Genomic DNA, 14902 nt, shown 5'->3' on the forward strand with positions numbered 1-14902 from the left:
ACGACTTGGGACCAAGCCTTCTCTATGGCTGTCCCAGGGCTTTGGAATATGTTCCCTGTTGAAATAAGAGCATCTCCTTCTCTGCTTGCTTTAGAAAGACCCTCAATATGTGTGAGCCCTTTGGGGACAGGGATACATCTTATTTATTATTTCTCTGTGTAAACCATCCTGAGCCATTTTTGGAAGGGTGGTATAGAAATCAAAGAAAGAAAGAAAGAAAGAAAGAAAGAAAGTTGCACAGGAAAAGTGACATATCAGTTTCACTTTTCTTGTGTAACTCTCTAGTGAAAATAATAGCACAGTCCTTCTTGAGCAGGAGACATCTCCTGTATTCATAAGAGCAGCTCTGGATCCACCCCATGATACACAAACACACACACACAGAGATTTTTTTTTCCTGCTTGTACAACCTGTTGCTTAAGCAAACACATAAGAAATGCTATAAAGCCTGCCTATTATGTATTGCACTACGCACACTTTTGTGCAAGTGCTTGTGTTTTATATTTTGGATACCTCCTAGAGATGTACACAGCAGGCAGAATAAAAACATGATAAATAAGTAATAATAAATAACTAGCCGACTCCGCACAGAGCATCTGTGCGCTCTTTGAGGCTGGTGGTTACCTCTCCCCGCCCCTTCTGCCCCAGTCTCCACTTCCAGGCCCAGCCGCATCTCCTCTCCACCGCCACTTCTACCCCACCTTTCTTTCCCCCCTCCTGGGCCTTGCCTCTGTGGCCGGACCCGCTGCCTCTGGCCTCCATGGCCGGGCCACCACCACGGCAACCAGTCCTCCTGGGTGCGCCTCAGCCAATCAGGCGCATCCGCCGCCCAGCCAATCAGCTGGGCGCTGGGACGCACATTCCAAGGCACACCCAAGAGAATTTTAGATAGATAGATAGATAGATAGATAAAATGTTGACATTCTGTACCCTCCCATAAACATTCAGAGGTCCAGAAGTTAATGCAAATATCAAAGAAGCAATGTTGGGCTCTACCTCTTGCATTTTGTGACTTTTTGGCCCAAAGCTTCACAATTCCTTTTCATATATATCTATATCTATCAACTAAGACTAACTCTATGAAAGCTTATGCCATAATAAATGTGTCCATCTTTAAGGCCCACAAGACACCTAGTTGTTTCTGCAACAATTCCAGTAAGTACTTCTCATGCCAGGCTATAAATAATTCTTCCGATAATTTTGCCAAGCTATTCAGGGCACTGAAATAAGGAATCCAACCTCCCAAACTTGCTTGTGATTTATTATTGCTACTAATATACTGAAGGGAAGAAAGAAAAAAGAAAAACAGGTTAACTGGGGAACAGCACTCCTAACTTTGCCCTGGTCATGATTTTAGCTCCTAACTGGTCCCGATTTATTTCTTGAATGCGAGTCACTAGAGTAATTTAGATGATCACTAAAATTATAAAACAGAAAAATAGAAATAAAAAACACAGAATGCCAGAGTAGCCTCCCCACCAATAATCTAAATCAGGGTTGAACAAAAAGGAAAGCCCAATCCAGTTTAAACAGAGCAGGAAGTAGAATTTAAATTCAATGGCCTAAAAGCATTATCTAGATAACTCAGAAGTCCCACATGATCACTGTTTTTTAAAGATTTATATCATATTTCGTGTTAACCACCTACTGAAAGAGGAGAGTTCCAGAAATAGGAAGAGTACTCTGCAACAGAGAAACCTTTTGTCACTATTCAGTCACAAATACAAAAAGCTACACATAAATGTTTCAAAATCTCTGTATTAGAGAGTGCTTGGCTTCAGCCCTGTGCAAAGAATGAAAAAGAGGCATTCTTATTAACAAAAAAAGCAACATCCAGGTTCTGGCTAAAATATTTTAAGAAACCTGCCATCAATCTTTGATTACTTCAAATCAAGGAACAGAATTCAGTCACTCCTCATAGCAGCTGGTTTTATTTCCTTCTGAACAGATAAGAGTCCTAGATTCCTTCTGTGCTAGGTCTCCCCCTGAGCCTCTCTCTGACTGGCCTCCCATTCCCTCAGCTCTCATGGACTCCCTCAGTCCATCACCACCACCCTTCCTTCAGGCTCCAGCTTACCAGTTCCACTGCATCCTACAGTCCCTGTTCAGCCTCCCAGCCTCTAGGGCACTCCAACGTTAAGTTCACCCCTTCTCTTCCTACTTGGCTTCTAGCCCTTAGCTTCCCTATCTTCCCAAAACCCTCCTTCAACAAACAAAACCCCTTGAAGTTGTTTTGCTCAGACAAACTTCCTTCTCACAGAAGTTATCTTAATTGTCAACATTCTAGCCAACAATCTTATTTCATCAGTTAGAATGTTCATGAATAGTTCAACTCAGTCCATGGCTAGAAGAACATTGCAGACAGGCGACAGGCATGTATCCCTCAAATTCCTTATTAATCTGCCTGTGTGTTTTATACCTTGACAAAGCTTGTATCACATTTTTCATGCCAACAAAGCAAATTTTAATTTACTTGAGTGAATTTATGATGTGAGAGGATACATAAATTATTTCAGATTACCAGAATCTATAAGCATAACAAAACCGTCACTGCCATCACTATCCACAGACAGCCTATCTTCAAGACCACTGCCATCAAGTGAGCTGGTATCAAAAGAATGCTGGGAGGCAGTCCTCTTCATGGAGAAGAAACGCATTCGTCCACCGCCGCTTCCCACTGGAGTCAAAAACCCCTCTTCAGGCTTAGGTGCAGGATCCCTACCAACAAGAACAGATCACAGCTGTTTGGTACTAGTGGATTATGCCAATAATCATAGTTATAACTGTAAAATGATCATCATTAGAAAACATGGTACATGGCTGAAGGGCCTGTTTTGCAGGGACCACAAAAATGGTTGAGTTTTCCAAGGACCACACAAAGTGTTTGTGAGCTCTGTATACGGAAACATGTTGCACCACCTAATGTTTCTGTCATTAGAAGCCAGACCATGAGTGTTCCCTCTAGCAGGGATTCCCAGATGTTGTTGACTACAATTCCCAGAATCCCCAGCTGCAATAGCTTTTGCTTGAGGATTCTGGGAGTTGTAGTCAACAACATCTGGGAATCCTTGCTAGAGGGAACACTGCAGTCCACCCCTATCAGGCACTTCTTTTGCCCTCACTGCAGCCTTGTATATCATCCCCAGGGGAAGCACTTTTTTTTGGTAGCCATTCATTTACATGCAAGAAAGAAATAAGGTGCATTTGGGGATACCAATGGGCTAGAGATTAAATCTGCCCCCTGCTCAGTATCAACACTGTCTGGAGTAAAAACAATGCTGTTATCTCCCTGTTAACAGAGCAATGAGGCACCTTTTAAAAGTGGCGAGTCTCTTTATTTAGCAGGGAGAAAGCAACTGGTCCTATCCATCCTCAGCACAGCATTCCTCCAGTGGCTGATGCTGGTGTCTATCTCATGTTTCTTTTTTAGATCGTGAGCCCTTTGGGGACAGGGAGCCATCTTTATTTATTTATATCTATGTAAACCACTTTGGAAACCTTTGTTGAAAAGTGGTATATAAATATACATCATACATATAAATATAAAGGACAGGCTTTACCTCTTCTCAATTGCATTCCAGACTGCTACCTATTATTATTTTTTGTCTCGCAAAACTTAATGGGAACCAGTGCAGACAGAGCACTGCAGACAGACAGTCGCTCTATAGCAGGGCTGCTCAACTCCAGCCCTCCTGCAGATTTTGGCCTACAGTTCCCATAATCTCTGGCTACTGGCCACTGTGGCTGGGGATTATGGGAGTTGTAGTCCAAAAACAGCTGGGGGGCCTAAGTTGAGCAGGCCTGCTCTATAGACACAACCCAGCCTGTCACCTGCCCAGGATTCTGTGCCAAAACAGGAGGGACTGACTTCTGTATATACGGACTGCAAAAAGAAACAAAACAAACAATCAGATTCCACTTAACCAAAGAGCCAGAGCAACCCAAGGTCTTTGGGCACCTGAATTGATGCACCTTGCCAAGCCTGCTACGGGCAGGGTGTGGCCCACCCCAACAGGCTTTTAAGAGGGCACAAGAGGAGGAGAAAAGCCTGCAAGGGTCAGACTGGGCACGCCCAGCTCTTAATTTAATCTTTGCAGGCTTTAGAGGGTGGGGTGATAAGGAGAGTCTACTAGCAGCTTCCCCTCCTCACACCATTCCCCTTTCAAAGTTTGCAAGGATAGGATCCAAACCCTGTGGGCTCTGAAAGGGGCAGGGGGCAAGGAGTGGAGGCTACTGACAGTCCCATCTTCTCACCTTATACCCCTTTTATAGTCATATTCAACCACTGTAGGCTTTGAATGGGGCCCTTCAGTCACTGCTGCTCAAATGGCCAAACTCACTCTCCTGAAGGAGCTGCCAGTGTGGAGATGAAGGAGGCATTGCAGCCGCCGCTGCCAATGGTGAGCAGAACCCCACATGAAGTGTGCCCCATCAGGGCAGGAGAGAGGCGGCAGCAAATGGGATGGTGCCTGCAATGGCAGTGGAGGGCAGCATCTGCCATCTCCCCACACCCACCACATGAGGAGATGACTTCACTGAGCCTCACGAGAGTGCCAGCACTGACAATGGGGAGGTGCTTCTATTGCGCAGGCAGCTAAGAAAGAGACAGCTGAAATGGCAACTGTCACACACAAATGAAATAGCAGGGAACAAGGAACTGGAGCTATTCACAATCAAATGTGATGACTTCCTATCTTGGAAGTGAGTGCATTTTGGAATGAAAAGCAACAAAGATAGGAGGACCTAAAATTTTCAACAGCCAGCAAAGTAAGGTAGGTGTATCTGACATTTGATACACTTTCTAAAGCTATTTCCCTGCACTGAAAAGCAAGTATGAATTGCTGGAGTGAAAGGCTAATTTTCTATGGCATAGAATACAGATGGTAATTGACTACATAGTCACAGTCACCCCAGTAACAGTACAAGAAAAAGGAGGGTGGAGACACCACTGAAGCAATGAGTCAAAATAAATACATCTGTGAGGCATCCGAGGTTCACCCCTTTTGTTATGCCACTACCTAGCTGGTTAGAAGAATCACTCACTTGGTTTGAGGATGAAACATTTTCTGCATAGTTGAAGCCATCTTTTCCTTGCTCAAGCTTAAAGCATCTTTTGTCATAGACATGGCTTCTTTGGTGAGATCCATAGTTACATGCAAGGCTTCCTTAGTGGCATCCTTCGTTATATGAAGCGCACTTGATAATTCAATCTCCATATTCTTCAATGGGATCAGCTCTTCTTGCCCATTTAGGGAGACTCGTATGCCACCTAAAGGATCTACAACGGAAGGAGGACTGGAAAGAACAACATGAGGAATTGGAGAAAGATTGCTAAGCTCACGCTGTCTATCTGCCCCAAGGGTTTCTTCAGCTTCATGTGCTTCTTCTATAGGGCCTCTTTCCACAGTGGCTGGGCTGTGGTACTCTTCTCCTGCTAGGGATCCATCACTCTGGGATTTCAGCATTCCATCCTGCAATGCAGTCACCCTAATATCTGTGTTATCAATTCCATTGTCTTCTAGTACTTTTGTGGGGCTACCTTCTCTCTTCTCCGAGCCAACATCCAACTTCAGCTCCCTGCCTTCAGTAGCCAGTCCCTCCCTGCTCTCTGAAGGAGAGAGTTCAGATTCTAATAGACTGGTAGTATCTGAGTCTACAGATCTAGGTTCTGATACAAAACCTGGAATAGGATGCATTAGCAAAGCCAGTTCAGCATTGTTGAACATGATGCCCATACAAGTGGTTATGGAATCTAAAGCGGACCCAGTTATTTCCTGGGTGTCTTGCAACAATTGTTCTTGAAAAGTCTGTAGGACTTCCCTCATCCTAAGTAGCATCAAATACTGGTAATGGTTGAGTCGCACCTTCACTTCTGCACTTGAATACAAAAGTATATGAATATCAGCAGATATTTCCATATCTTTATCGTTTGCTTCATTATTAACACTATAGTTTTCCTCTTCCAAGACCTCCTTTGCCTCTGGGGTGTTGAATATACTTTTAAAGTTTTGTTCAGTCTTTGATCTTTGCCAGAACTGCTCTTCTCTGGAAAGGTCCCCATGTTTGGCATGGTTACTAAAGCTAGTGGAAGGCTTGATCTTAATTGATGAGGCAGAAGAAACCCGCAGCTTTGACATCCGGGCTTCTTCCCACCTTTTTGGGAGGCAAGCCCATACACACAGGGGGAATGAGTTGATAAAGTTAAGGGGTTTGCCTCTGGAGCTCTTAGTTCCTTCAAAGTCCAGCGAAATCTGGATGAAATTAATAGACCAAAGGTCTTCAAAAGCAGAGCACTTGCGAGGGGAATGGTGAAAGTCCGCATATTTATGGGCTTTGGTGTCCACCTGGTATGCATGACGCAAGAAGAGGGTGTGGAGAAGACTGAAGCTGTCCTGAAATTTAGGAAACTGGGTATAGCTAGAGTGGAAGAATTCTGAAGCAGCAAATCGACGGAATAAGTTCTGGAGAGCCAAACAGCTGCAGTGAGGAGCGTGTCGTGTATTGGTAGCTGTCATTTCTGATATGCGAATGGAGAGACAATGGGGACGGTCCCGGTGTTCAACTACTTTCTTCTCTACTGGGATGTTTAGCTATATCAATTGGAGGGGGAAAGAGGAATAGAAGTAAAAAAGACCAACACAGACACAAATAATGGATTAAAGCTTGAAAACAAAACATTACACTTATTTAGGTGTTCTAAATGTAAAATATGCTTTATATCATATCATTAACTCACTCCCACAACCACCATGTGAGAGTAAGCCATTAATTTAAAAATCGGGAACTGAGAGTTTGCAATTTGCTTAAGGCTGCAGAACACTTTCACGGCTAAGCAGGGAACTGATCCAGGCTTCAAGCTATTTCACAATGCAGGGGTCCTGCTGGATCCAGCATTGCGCCTTATTCTCAGGTGGTGTTGGTGGCCAGAAGCACCTTTGCCCAGCTTCAGCAGTATGCCAGCCACACCCTTTCTTGAGGATTGAAGATTTGGCTTAAATTATAAGTGCCTTAGTTACTTCAAGCCTTGACTATTGCAACCCTGCTCTACATAAGGCTGCTCTTAAAGCATGTTCAGAAGCTTCAGCTGGTGTAGAATGCTGTTGTGAAGCTACTGACCTGAGCCAGTTTCTGGGAGTAAGTCTGCTCCTGTTGTATCTGTATTGGTTGCTGGATTGTTTCCAGATGCAATTTAAAGTTCTGTTTATTACCTTTAAAGCCCTGCACTGTTTAGGGCCAAGATACCTTAAGGCAGGGCTGCACAACTCCAATGCCCTAGTGGGCCGGAACCATCCACAACTTGCCATGCAGGAGGCAAGGTCAATTTTTAGCACATTATTACATTAAAATAAAAATAATATTAGTTACTTGTGGATCTACTCCCCCTGTCAATGGACCCAAGAATAGTGGCCAGAAAATAGGTTCTGTACCTGCTCAATCAGTGGGGCCCCTGGAGTGCAAGCCAGCCCCAAATAAATGCCAACTCCTCTCCCCTCCCTAAATTTTCGTTGCTTTCAGACTGCAATCCTAGGCATGCTTACATGGGAGTAAACCTTACAGGGTACACCATGGAACATATTTCTGAGAAAACATGCATAGGATGACGCTATAAGGCAGTTTCCTGCTCCTGCGTTGCTGCACGATACCTGGGGGCCAGTAAAATAGTCCTTGTGGGCCGAATCCGGCCCCCAGGCCTTATGTTGTGCAGGCCTGCCTTAAGGGCAATCTGCCTGCCCCCGCAATCTGCTAGACAAGTCTTTCTGCATGCCTCATCATTGGTTAAGGTACAGTTATTGAGAACAAGGTCAAAAGCCTTTTCCATTGCAGCACCAAGACTGTGGAACTCTTTTGGCAGGAGTCTCTCTTCAGCCCGACCTGAAGCCAGGGACTGAACCTGGAACCTTATGCATGCAAAGCAGATCCTCAACCACTGAGCTATGGCATTTGGCCTGCCTGTCATTTGGTTTGTTTTACCTGCCCAGGCATTGCTGGGGTTTCTTCTCTGCTGTACCCTAATACTGTTTATTGTATTGTATTCTATTGTTTGATTGTAAGCTGCCTCAGCATCTAATTTTGGGTGGAAAAGTGGAATATATGTTATGTAAATAAATAAATAAATAAATAATAAATAAATAATCCTATCCAGTGAGTTCAACATCCTAATCAATAAAACCACATTAGTTCACAATATAGTAAAGGGAATATGTAAGTGCTTGACACATTAATTTTACTGCAAGTGGTGAGAAAGTTCTAGAGTGACATACTTGGAAACCAAGTATGTTTCATCACTTAAGGGTCAATTCTGCAAACAATTATTTATGAGAAACTGGTCTTCACAGAATCCTGTTTACGATTAAGCTAGCTTTGAATGCTGCCCCCTTGTCTTGTACAGAGCAAAATGGAAAACACACACACACACCTTTAGCATGAAGCCATCCAGTCTGACATCGATGTGCTCATTCTGCTTTCCAGAGTTTTCCAACTTGTAAATAGCTTTGAAGTGCTGTAGGCTGCGATAGAGATCAAGGCAGAACAAGTTCACCCAAAGCATGCTCAGTGTGTCCAAAGTGAAAGTCAAACCATTCAGCTGCAGGTAGAGGTTTGGACATGGGACTAGAGAGGAAGAGACAAGTACAAGTTAGCATTCAGCTGGTGTGAGCAACACTCATAAAGCAATAAACAAACAAACAAACAAACAAAGTGTTAGACCTGCTCCATGTAAAACCAACACACCGTCTTGCTCACTCATTTGACTCCCACAGTGACCAATAATAGACAGCTCAAAGGACTCTAAGAAAATTATTACTACTGTACCTGCCATATCCCCCCAGTTTATATTTATCAGAAGCGTATCCGGATATCTATGGGAATGCTTACAATCTTGATTATTTCTTGTAATTTGTCAGTTCCTTTTTGAAGGCAGCTACATTATCGGTTTTCAGCAATATCCCAAGGCAATGCAAACTATTGGTCAATAATGCTCTTTATGAAGTACTTTTTGTTTGTTTTAAATGTCATGCATTCCACTGACATGCTCTAATTATCTAATTAGATAATTTATGTTTGAATTTACTTAGAATATAGTTCCGCATCTTGTATGAATGAGCTCAAAATTGGATCCAGGACAGAGCTATTCAAATAGGGGATGGCTAAACTCTCAAAAGCTCTCACTGAGTTCTACTAGACAAAATAAATGGGATGTAACCTGAGGCACAGTGGACTGTGCTTCTTTTTCCACCAGGCAGCAAGTTCAGCCCAAATCTCCTTAATTTCTTCCATGTGCAAATAGCTGCTATCCATTCCTATGAGTAAAGTAAAGCAATGCACCTGGGGACAATATAATGGTAAGATATGTCCACCACCATGAGACTGGGTGACCTAGGAACCATTGACAGAAACCCATGGAAGAAACAGTCTCTCTACTCTTCCTTATAAAGGCAGCTTGAGGGTTGCAGGGATAATGTACCAGAAACTAGGTTAAAGAGAGATGAAAGGAAGAAGGCAATGCAGAGCATTGCTGCCTTTGTTCTCCCTCTTGAATATGGCTTCTGGGTTGGGGGTGGTGGATGGTAAATAAGTTTTTACCTTCTTCTCAGGCCTTGGAAGCCATGTTTGATTCACATACACAGGGAGGTGGTCAAGATTTAGAAAGCTGGCCTAGCCTGCCCTCTTGCTCCATTCATGGTAATGTCCTCAGTGATGGATATAAGGATAGGAAGTGGCAACAGACACACAGAGGAATGGTGATGGAAGTTGTTAGTGCATTGCAACTTTTCATCTTCTCTTCCATTTAGAACACTTTGCACTACCAAGGCCACACAGCATCCAATAATTTCATCAATTCTATAAGAATTAAACTCTACAAAGCCTAATACGAGAAACATAGGTCCCACAAAGATGGAGTCTCATGTACCTAAGAATAGTAATTAGTAAGTTCTAATTCAATGCAAGGAAAAGAACAAATGATTTTTGGATTACTGAGATATTCACTGAGTGAGCATGAGAAAAGCTATCCCAACCACCATCCTGATATCAATGGTTTTGTTTAAATCTAACCTGTTTGGAGACAGCAGTTCTTTCATGATTCACTGCTCCCTCTATCCTAACTGTATGAAAATGTAGCTTTGTTTTCTATTTCCTGAAATGGCTTATTTTAGAGGGCAGGAGTGGCTTTAAGAAATAAGAATATCATTACGTTTTCTTCATGTGACAACTTTCTCTTAAAACCCAAGTAAAAACAGGATGCTTCTTGACCCCTATAGACCCTTCTTGGGGCAAATTTCCAAATCCAGAGAAAGATACAAAATAAGCCTTCTAGATCACAATAGAAAAATTAAGAGGGGGTGGGCAAGAGAGAGAGGCAGCTCCCGGAGAGATGCAGAATGGTTACCTGGAAAATCTGGATTATCTGGGAAGTAGTACTCTGTGAACTCTATATGAATGGCTGAGATTTGGTCAGGAAGATTCAACAACTTCCTCCTACATGAAAGCAGGGTTGAGGGTTTCTTACTATGCTGCCCAGCAGTGGAAACCTAAGGAACAATGAATTACAAGTATGAACTCAGATTCTGAAAAATGACTCTCATAGCATAATGATCTTCCATATTTCATCTTGTCATGCTCAGACATGCTTAAAGTTGTACAAACAATTAAGAATTCTGCAGAAACACACCTAAGCATGAAAAACACAGCAGTGAACAATGACGATACTACTACTACTACTAATATCAGAATACTAATACTAAAACTAATTAACCAGCAAACAGTCTCTTGCAACTGAATAATTCTCTACTATAATCCTCTACTAAGTTCTTTGAAGAAAAGACTATATGTCATAGCAAAACATCAGTTTAGAGTGAAAAATATTTACCAAGAGGCCTACTTTTAACCACAAAACAACATTTGTGTTGAAAATAGCTAAAATCAAATGGAAAAAAAATGTGTGAAAAACAGACATGTTTTGGTCATTTGTATCTTTAAAATCAGAAGCAAAGTGAGCAGCATAGATTCAAAGCAAAGTGAATCAATGTTTTGGCTGACAAAGCAGAAATAATAATGTGGCAGCAAGATACTCTATGTAGATAACCTGCAAAGTTTTGTTTCTTGTTCTCATACTAAACGATCATCCTTAAGTTTCTGCAAATGTTGTAAATGAATGTAATACTTATTTGCAGGGGAAACAGAAATTAGACAGTGACACTTTTAGACCTTACCTGATAAATATCCAAATCATCAACTCTGACAACCACACAGCTGGATCGGAGTCTATTCCATGCAGGCTGCGGACATCTGAACAGGGTAGGAGGTGGTATGCTTGCCTGAGGTACACCTTTCTCTGGCGAGTTTTCTTGAGAACTAGAAAGAATGTCTTGAAGACATTTTTAAATCCTCAGAATCAGAATTATATATTGCAGCCATTTAATGCTAAAACTTTAACAAGGCAGTTCTCTCTCTCTTCATCTTATATGCACATCTCTGGCTCCATGATCCCCCTCCCTCTGAAATATGGTGTGTGGGCAAAAGACAGGACCTTTTCTATGAGAGTGTCAAGGTGACAGAATGTGCTACCAATGGAGCCCTACCTAGTATATCACTGCTCACCTTATAATAAGAAGCAGAGACACTTTTCTCAACAGGCTTTTGGGGAATGGGGGGTTGCTTTTTAAACTATCTGTTTTGATTTTTACTGCTTAGCTCAGTTTTTTATGGATTTTTATCATGTGTTGTTTTATATCTACCCTGGATGCTTTGTATAGAAAGACAGGATAAAGATCTTGAAATGAAAGACAAAATAAATAAATAAAACATATTTTCTAAATGTCTCCAGAATTTAGTAAATTCTTGATCAACATAGCGTATCTTATGTGTTACCTGGTTTCTTTTTGAAAGGAGACTCCCTTCCTGCAGCTTTGGAGCTCATTTCTTCATCATGTTTTCCCATTTTGTTTTGGAATTCACCCACCAGCTTTTTGGCCCATTGTTCCCGGGTTTCCATGGCATCACAATACCGCACCCAGTGATTGCAGGTGTCTCCTGTACAAAACAATGTTTTTAGAATGAAAAAAACCCTCATTCTCAACAATCCATTCTTTAAATGCTCTTCTCTGACCTGTACCACCCTTCTCAGAAAAGTACAGGTGGACCTCTTTACTCATGTATTTGTTATCTACGGTTTCATGTATCTGAAGTCAGGAAAATGATACCTGACCTCGGCATACGCAGAGCAGGGAAAAACACATAAATCTTGTGTATCCACAGGTCGGGGGTGGCCGGAAATTAACAAAGAGGACATTTCCGGCCATCATTTTAGGAATTGGAGTCACAAAATGGCTCCCATCCAAAAAGAAAGAAAAAAAGATTTTTGGCCAATTTTCAGCCATTTGAGGCTGAAAAGTTCATACTATATGAACCTCCCAAGTGCAACTTGGGAGGAGTAGGAGAGATAGGTAAGGAGCCCCTCACCCTGTAAAAATTGGCCAATTTTTGGCTGAAAATGGCTGAACGGGAACTTAACCCCCACAATCTCATAGGGATAGGGATCAGATAACCGTGGTTTCCATATCCATGGTACAGCTGCGGAACAGAACCTCCACAAATGGAGCACTAACTCACTTACTGTGAAGGCTTCTTTTTGCTGCTGCATCCAAGGGTGTCTCCTTGAGTGCGTTATGATTCGCCATGTGGCTCTCTAAGGCAGAACTATGTAAATTAGTTATGAGTCTCTAAGAGGTGGAGAAGTATGGCCCCTCCAGTTCTTTTAGGCCAGAAAAGCCAAGAGTACTTTGAAGAAGAAGAAATACCTAGCGGAATAACCAGAAAAAACACTCAACTAAGTGCAAAGAACTCCAAAAACTGGTAATAGTACAGAGTAAAAAAACTGATGGTGTCCATATAGGCAGATACTTTAGAAAAACTCCCTGAGGGTCTCTGAGGAGTATGCATGTGTGCTGAAGGGCAGGTTGAGAAGCCCTTGGATGCAGCAGTAAGAAGAAGCCTTCACGGTAAGTGAACCAAGGCTCCATTCTCTGCTGCTGACATCCAAGGGCATCTCCTTGAGTGGGGATATACCACAGCCCTCAGCCCAACTAGCGGAGGAGTACCCTACCTACTCCGGAAGGACAGACCTGCTGGAGTACCCGCCTCCCAAATGCTGCTTGAGCAGAGGCAAAAGTTTCCAATTTGTAGTGCCTGCTGAAGGTTGAGGGGGCCCTCCAGGTAGCCGCCCTGCAAATGCCTGGGGCCGGAGCATTCACAGAAAACGCAGCCAAGGTGGTGGAAGCCCTGGTAGAATAAACAGACACTTTAATGGGAGCCCTAAGGTTTGGCGTTTCATATGCCAGGGCTATGCACGCTTTGAACCACTGAGCTATAGTGGCGGTGGTAACGGCCTGTCCCATGTTTCTAGGCAAAAATGAAATGAACAATGACTCTGTAGTCCGGATATGCTTTGGGAACTTTATGTATGTCTTCAGGCTTGTGCCAAGCTTTTTCCACAAGATGCACCAGTTTTGGACAAAAAGATGGTAAGACTACATGCTGGGACATATGAAGCGGTGAGGCTACCTTGGGACGAAAAAAGGGGTCAGGAATGAGCCTCACAGAATTTTCAGAAAAAATACAAAGGTTCTTGTGAACCAAAAGGGCCTGGAGCTCAGACATCTTATGTGCCAATGTGATGGCTACAAAAAACCAAACAAACCAGCTTTAGGGTCAGGATATGTAAGGAGATAGATTGGATGGGCTCAAAGTGGGGACCCTGAAGAGCCTTCAGGACCATATGTAAGACTGTGTGTTCCATGTAGGATAACAGTGCACCACTAGTGGGGAGGATCAGTGTAGCCCCCCTGAGAACATAGGAAGCTGCCATATACTGAGTCAGACCATTGGTCTATCTAGCTCAGTATGGTCTTCACAGACTGGCAGCGGCTTCTCCACAGCTGCAGGCAGGAATCTCTCTCAGCCCTATCTTGGAGAAGCCAGGGAGGGAACTTGAAACTTTCTGCTCTTCCCAGAGCAGCTTCATCCCCTGAGGAGAATATCTTACAGTGCTCACACTTCTGGTCTCCTATTCATATGCAACCAGGGCAGACCCTGCTTAGCTAAAGGGACAAGTCATGCTTGCTACCATGAGACCAGCTCTCCTCTCCTGAGGAAGCGTATCAAATGCGGGTGTCTCTGCTTACAGCATTTCAATCCCCCTGAAATGAGATCTAGCAGGCTGGTGGCCTGTCATTTCAATGTGTTTGCAGAGAGACCATGGTCCAGACCGTCTTGAAGAAATTGCAGTAGATGTTTCATGGTAGCTGTCCGCTTAGGAACTCCAAGTCTTGCAGACCAGCAGAGGAATGCTCTCCAAGTGTACTGATATATCTGGTTTGCGGAGGGGCGTCTGAAAGCCAGCATCTTATCAAGCACATTTTGGGGAGTAGCCGCGCTATTTCAGGAGGTGCAATTCAGTCTCCAGGCAGCTTAGCTGTAACCAGCCTAGATCTGGATGGTGTACTGGGCCCTGATGAAGTAGGTCCACTCTGACTGGAAGTATTAGGTGTTCTGCTGTTGCCAGGTTCTAGAGCTCTGAAAACCAGGGTCTTCAAGGCCAGAACGCTACTAGTATGACCTGGACCCTGAGAAGTTTCACCCATCGTAGAAACCAGGCAAGGAACGGGTAGGTGGAAAGGTGTACAGCAGATCCGCTGGCCATGGAGCTGACAGAGCATCCACTGCTTCCACTTGCGGGCAGGGAAACCTGGTGAAAAATTGTGGTACATGAGCATTGGCTGGAGTCATCCATGGCTGGCTGGCCGGAGTGATCCAATATAAACTGGAAGGTCTCTGTGTTCAGTCTACATTCTCCTGGGAGAATGTCCTTCCTGCTGAGCCAGTCCACAACTGTGTTCAGATCACC

The 14902-nt window shown here is 43.4% G+C and overlaps 1 protein-coding gene across 3 annotated transcripts in view; it reads right to left on the reverse strand.

The window, feature by feature from the left end:
• BLTP3A (bridge-like lipid transfer protein family member 3A) overlaps nt 1-14902 on the reverse strand; it is a 101111-nt gene that overhangs the window by 14961 nt on the left and 71248 nt on the right. For all 3 annotated transcript variants that reach the window (XM_053246232.1, XM_053246231.1, XM_053246230.1), the window contains exons 10-15: nt 11869-12030; nt 11211-11365; nt 10388-10529; nt 8417-8610; nt 5044-6590; nt 2522-2718 (exon numbers count right to left, since the gene is read on the reverse strand). In XM_053246232.1, the coding sequence (XP_053102207.1) occupies nt 2522-2718; nt 5044-6590; nt 8417-8610; nt 10388-10529; nt 11211-11365; nt 11869-12030 (2397 nt within the window). The remainder of the gene's footprint in view (nt 1-2521; nt 2719-5043; nt 6591-8416; nt 8611-10387; nt 10530-11210; nt 11366-11868; nt 12031-14902) is intronic.

The sequence above is a fragment of the Hemicordylus capensis genome, chromosome 4 (assembly GCF_027244095.1).
Source record: "Hemicordylus capensis ecotype Gifberg chromosome 4, rHemCap1.1.pri, whole genome shotgun sequence".
Lineage (NCBI taxonomy): Eukaryota > Metazoa > Chordata > Lepidosauria > Squamata > Cordylidae > Hemicordylus > Hemicordylus capensis.